General features: G+C 36.0%; 1 protein-coding gene across 1 annotated transcript; it reads left to right on the forward strand.

Annotated features, from left to right (window-relative positions):
* The first annotated feature begins 1,854 nt into the window (after positions 1 to 1,854).
* Positions 1,855 to 4,477, forward strand: LOC120253431 (cytochrome P450 81Q32-like). Its single transcript, XM_039261782.1, has 2 exons — positions 1,855 to 3,073; positions 3,773 to 4,477. Exons 1-2 carry the CDS (start codon positions 2,123 to 2,125, stop codon positions 4,388 to 4,390), a joined length of 1,569 nt encoding a protein of 522 aa, XP_039117716.1. The 5' UTR covers positions 1,855 to 2,122; the 3' UTR covers positions 4,391 to 4,477.
* The last annotated feature ends 2,498 nt before the right edge of the window (positions 4,478 to 6,975 follow it).

Consider the following 6,975-nt stretch of genomic DNA (forward strand, 5'->3'; position numbering starts at 1 on the left):
CTATTCGAACCGAGAGATTTTCTAAACTATGCTAAACCCTTCTTGCAAAGATGAATAGTAACTAAATTAGTACAGTGCTAATACAATTAACCTACAATCGCATTAACCCTTCTTGCAAACGCGATTATCCCTAATTCTCGTACAAAGGACAAATGTAATCCCTCGCACCCCCACTCCACATGATTATATATAAGGAGCACGGAGATTACAAATTAGACGCTCGAGAGGACTGAGGAAGAAGACACTCAACTCCAAAGTACCCTATCTAGAGGTTTATTCGCAATCCCTAGAATTGCGGTATGTCTATACTAGGTGGGAATTTTTGCTCGTCACAAAACACATCAGACATATGAAAACTAGGGGCTCTCACGACAATAGCAATCATTCATTACAAACACACAACTAGATTTAAAAATATGAATTGCAAATAATGAAATGAAATAGAACAAACATCCACAACCAATGTCAATGTGTGAACCCTAGATTTTAACTATGCCCAAACTTCTAACAAGTTACCTCTCCATAGATGGAGAGCTAGCAATCCAAGTACAAGACATGATGAATAGGATATAAAACATTAAAACCCCCTTTCAATAGTGCCGGAGTGGGATCACTGGAGAACGCTCAAAGAACTTTCCACCGACGCTGCCAAAGTGGTCTTGACGGCTATAATCTTCCTCTCCAAAGCAATCTAGTAGAATTAGGAGCGGAGCTAAGAGCAAAGGGCCCCTTTGGTTTTGGTTTTTTTTTTAAATATTTATATATATATTATAAATTAACGCATATAATATAAAAAAACATATTTTTAGAACAAATATTTGTGAAAATTTATTGTTTAGCTCTTTAATATTTTACAAATTAATTTATATTGATTTTTTTTAGCAAAAGTCTATTGTTTGGTGAGGTTTTTTTTTTTACAAATTAGTATATATAGTCTAAAATTATTATAGTTTTAGACAAATATATTTATAAAATTTTATTATTTATCTTTTTGTCATTTAATAAATTGGTTATACATTATTTTTTTTTTGTTAAATTTAGGGAAAATGAATTATAACTCCTTAAAAGTTTTAAAACATCCCAGACAGACCCTCTGACATTTGAATTTATCAGATAGTCACTCCTTTTTTTGACAGTTTACTTTTCAATTAATGAAGCTCACTCCGTTAGTTTATTTAATTTTACAACATGTACTTTTTGCTTAAAATATATAGTTTCCGTTTAACATTGCGTGTTTTTGTTTAACCACATAAATTTTCACTTAACATATAGCACATTTACGTTTAAAATTTGAATTTTCCACTTAAAATTATGGGTTTTCACTTAAATTTTGGTGTTTTCGCTTAAAATTATGTGTTTTTGCTTAACATTTGATGTTTTCGCTTAAAAATTGATAGTCAACCCAGTTAACATCAGTTACCTTTATGTCAACATCAATCACCTTTATGGCAAAAAGGTCTGAAAAATAACCTGTCAGAAAAAGGAATACTCAAAGTCATGAGGTTTTTTTAATGAATACATTAATTTTAGAGGGACTATTTGTTCATTACCAGTAAAATTTATTGTTGGGCAACTTAATTTTTTTAAAATTAATATGTTATATATAAAAAAATATTTATAAAAAAATTTAATAACTTGTCCGCTAAAAAGATTTTCGTCTCTTTCAAAAACAAAAAAAAAATTGGCCTCGTTAAAAACATTTCTAACTCCGCCCTTAATTACAATAATACCCATATATCACCATTGTGATTGCCAATAATTAAAGAATTTAACTATCACACGGGATATCAAAGATTTCATCTCCTCTTGGTTCATCCATGGCTGATACAAAATAAATTATATCCCAAACTGTCCACTCCAGCCAGACAACCCAAGTCCCCATCCAAGAGCCTACCAAAAGATAAGATTGGTGATGAGAGTTACTGACCATTTCACAAAAAAACAATGGGCTGGCACAACAAAAAGAGAGAAGGCATCTAACTTTCCATTAACATTATTAGTTTTTACAACTGGCCTGACCTTTTCCTCACAAGTGCTTCAAACTGGCTTTATGTTTTCAGCCGCCCACCCTGCTCAGTGCTTAAAACAAGCTTAAGATTAAGTGCTTAATTGCTTAACAACCATGGCAGCCCTCTACTTCTCCATAACCACTCTCTTTGTCATCCTTCTCCTTTCTCTACTCATTCTCATCAAACTAAACCTTAATAATAAAAACAAGAACCCTAACCCTAACCCTAATCCACCAAGCCCTCCTGGTCACCCTCTCCTTGGCCACCTTCACCTACTCAAACCTCCCATCCATCAAGCTCTAGCCCATCTCTCCGACTTCCATGGCCCCATACTTCTCCTCCGCTTCGGCTCTCGCCGTGTCCTCCTCGTCTCCTCCTACTCCGCCGCCGAAGAGTGCTTCACCATCAACGACATCATCTTCGCCAACCGCCCCCGTCTCCTCGCCGGGAAACACCTCGGATATAACTTCACTCTTCTGGTTTGGGCACCCTACGGCCCTCACTGGCGTAATTTACGTCGCATATCCACTCTCCAGCTCTTCTCCACCAATCGCCTCCTCTCCTCCTCTGACGTCCGCTCCGACGAGGTTCTCTCCCTCGTCAAAGCCCTCCTCCGTGACTACTCCGGCCCCGGCTTCCACTGCACCGAGCTGAGACCCAAATTCTTCACCCTTGCTTACAACGTCGCCACGACCATGATAGCCAACAAGAGGTTCTACAGCAACACCGATGAGAGCTCGTTGGAGACTGCCAAGGAGTTCAGGGACATCATCAAGGAGACCATCGCCGCCCTTGGAACGTCCAACGCTGCTGACTTTGTTCCCTTGTGGCGCTGGCTTGGTATTGGAGGTTATGAGAAGAAGCTGAAGAGTTTGAAGAAGAGAAGGGATAAGTTCTTTCAGGGGCTCATCGACGAGCAACGAGAGAAGAAGAAGAAGATGGCCGCATCACGACAAGGTCATGGCTTGCCGGCGGCGAGATCTACGATTATCGACTTGCTGCTCTCCATGCAAGATGATGATCCGGAGTACTTCACTGATGTTATCATCAAAGGGTTCATTGCGGTGAGATTACCTCTCCATTTTTTTTTTTTATTTTTTAATTAATTATAAATACTTTAAAAGTTCTATAATTACATATTTACCCTAAAAAAAAACATAATTATATATATACTCCTGAAAAATATAAGTAATTACGGATATACTCCTACTGTTAGATTCCGTTAATCAAACTTGATTAACTATGGTTATAACTTGGATTAAGATATACAAAAGGTTCAAAATAACCCTTGTACAACTTAAAAAAAAGATATATATACAATGGTATAATAGTAATTTTATATATTTGTTGTTTGTTAATGGATAGTTTTTCAACTAATTTGAACCCCAAGGATATATACGTAATTATGTATATTATTCAAGGATATGTATGCAATTAACTTATATTCAAGGGTAAATATGTAATTTCAAAAAATTTTAGGAGTACACCTGCAAAAGCCCTAAAAATATTAGATACTAGTATTTGCTTTAGATAAATAATTGCATTGTTGAAGCCCAGTGAAAAATATCACAAATTTTCTATCAAGTTTGTGTTAGGGATATGAGGTTTTTATATCCAATTAAAATTTTATATATAAATTCCTGTAAACATAACATGGTACACCTTTTTCTAGTTCCAAGGTAGTCAAAGTATCATATATATATATATATATATATATACAAGTTCAAGATCTATATAATAAGTGTTTGTTGATATATATTTAGGCAATGTCGGTAGCGGCGACGGACACATCATCATTGACAATGGAATGGGCAATGTCATTCCTTCTCAACAACCCTGAAACTTTGAAAATAGTAAAAGCTGAACTTGATGCAAATATAGAGCAAAGTTCCATTCTTCAGGAACGTGACCTTCATAAGCTCCCATACTTGCAAGCAGTTATCCTTGAGACACTGAGAATACATCCTGCAGCGCCATTGCTATTGCCCCATGAGTCATCACAAGACTGCATTGTGGGTGGCTTCCATGTTCCCAAAGGCACAATGCTACTAGTTAATGCATGGAAAATACATAGAGATCCTGAGATATGGGAGGAGCCATGCAAGTTCAAGCCTGAGAGGTTTCTCAACAATGATGGGAAAGAGAAAGGGAAAATAATGACGTTTGGGCTTGGGAGACGACGGTGCCCCGGTGAAGGTTTGGCGCTGAGGGTGGTGGCACTGGTGGTTGGGACTCTGGTTCAGTGCTTTGAATGGGAGAGAGTTGATGGCATAGAGATAGACATGGATGAAGGTGTTGGCCAGATCATGCCCAAAGCTAAGCCTTTGGAGGCTATGTACAAACCAAGGGATGCCATGGTTGACCTCCTCTCTCGGCATTGAGACTCTTTTGTTCCCTTGATGGTGATTATAGATATGGATGTGTAAAAAATGAAAAGTAAAAAAAAAAGTCGTATGGTGGCTTTTTCATGTTACAATATATGTGTATGCTCTCATGCCCATATATTTGTGTGATATGTGTTGTGTTGAAAACAAAGATCAAAAACACCTATATTGGCCAGGAAAAATCAAACACTAAGATGAACATTCATGAAAACCAGAGAAAAAAAACTTAAAACCATTTCTAACAAAACATTATATATAACTGTTAAAGTTCAGTGACTGTTCTAAACTGAACCAGCTGAGTCATAATGCAACGTGTCTGGCCCAAGTTAACTTAACCGCTTGATTTGATTTGCCTCAAATTAACGCACTTTCCTTGATAGATCTAATCTAGATCGTTTGATCAAATTCTAACCCCGAAGCTAGATATACTCCCCTGCCTCGAATTTACACCACTTCTTGATCTTCAAATCACAGTCATTCATTACAAACACAATCCATGGCTTCTTCCACTGTCTAGAACTTAAACCTCCATCCTTGATTGATTAAATCTGGACCACACGATCTCAGAACTAACCCCGATGCTGGACTTCTTGCTGCCTCGAACTTATGCAACATCACTGATCAAACAAATACTCACCATCCGTTTCCTTCCCTCCGATCTCCCAACTACTTTAACTAATATTCAAATGGGTGAAATGACTCAGCTACCCTTCTGCTTTAAACTAATTCCACCAGAACACTGAATTACAGCAACCTTGCTTCTCTGCTTCATCATTTCTGAAATTCACTCAACTTCAATCCATTCTAACAGTTCTGAACCATATTAAGGTTACAAATTTTATCTAATTGAGTAGAAAATAAAATGAGATCTGATTCTTGAGTTACGTGTATACGAAAACATAAATACGGAGAAGCATGCATATGCATGATGTAATCCGATTTCAATATTACAATTAGGTAAAAACAATTAGGTAATTAATTTGAATATGTTCTGATTTTTAATTTAGCTTTGAGAAGATTTTTTTTTTACATAATTAAGAGATTTAAATAAAAATTTCTAATTTATTTATATTTATATAATTTCTAATTTATTTCAATAGTATATATTTTGTTTAAAAAATGGGTATATATGTAACAAATCAAAATTTAAGTTTATACATGGTATTTGGTTTTGTTGAAAGAATATATATACAAATAATTAGACGAATATCGAGGGGTAAAAAAAAACTTTATTTGTTTTATAAATTATATTACAACATAGCCATTAAATTATAAATGTATTAGGAGTAAACAAAATAAAAGATGGCTAGAAAATGACATATTTAGAGCAAGTTAACTAGGTAAAAATAAATAAATATTTTGAAAAAAAAACAAATAGAAAATAGTCCCAAATTTTATAATAACTATTGATGATCAACAATTAATGATGCAAAAATTATTTACTGTTTGAAAATTGTCTATATTAATGAAATTTTAAATTTTTTTCATCTAAATAATTTCAGTGTTTTTTTTTCTTGTAACTCTTATAATTTTGTAACATTTTAAGAAGTGCTCAATTGAGTATGCAAATTATACCGGTAAAGATGATACAAACATGCAATGAAGCAGGTTGGGTCATGTTACTAAAACTAATTATCTATACATCTATACATACATAATATTAATCTCATCCTCTAATGGTTTTAAAAGCTGACACATGATAGTTTGATGGTCCACAAAAGCAGAATTCTTAAACCTTTTCAAATATCTTTTGAATTTAAAAAAATTAAAAACATGATGGCCTATTTCTCCATCTATATTGGTACCTCTTCCACTATGCATACATTGTCCGCCACCTTCTCCGTCGCTAGAATCTGTCTAATCTCACACTGGAGATGGCCTGAGCAGCATGGTGGTGCGCCCATCTGAGAGGTAGCGATGGAAGCAATGCTAATTCCTACGATCCCATACCCGGAAACAACAGTAAGACCTCGGCCTTCACCTCACACCGACATGAATCAACCCAAGAACTTCGCCACCGTGGTGGGTCGCCCGCCACGAGGTACATGGCTTCACCTGCGATCATGTGTCACCGCGACTCACCGTCGGATTGCCGCCAGAGGCAATCTCCGACCACGGGATTCTGGCAGCAAGATTCTACTTTGGGCCCATGACGCCGTGGTTCTCCTTTAGGTTTCAATCCCCAATTTCAGAGATTCTATGAGGATTCAAGTTTGCATCTGTTCTATTCTTTACCTTTAAAAGATCTATTTCGTGATTCTTTCTTATTCTCTACAATTTTTTTTCTCTTAGAATTAGGGTTCTTACATTAATGTGTGATATTACAAGTTATAATGTGCACTAGAGATTTTTTACCGTTGGATCTAAGTCTTCGTGGATGCAAAAAAAAATTATAATTTGATCTCTCAAATTACCATAAAAACATCAAATTGGAAGAGAATTTGAAGAGGAGAGAGTCACTTAGTCATCAAGGTCGAGGGAATCAAGAATATTCAGGCAAGCAGCAGGAGATGGTGAGAGGGGTACCATCTCGGCGTTGTTCTGCACCACAAAAGAAGCAAATTGTGGATAGGTGGTCTCGG

This window comes from Dioscorea cayenensis, unplaced genomic scaffold (assembly GCF_009730915.1).
Source record: "Dioscorea cayenensis subsp. rotundata cultivar TDr96_F1 unplaced genomic scaffold, TDr96_F1_v2_PseudoChromosome.rev07_lg8_w22 25.fasta BLBR01000075.1, whole genome shotgun sequence".
NCBI lineage: Eukaryota > Viridiplantae > Streptophyta > Magnoliopsida > Dioscoreales > Dioscoreaceae > Dioscorea > Dioscorea cayenensis.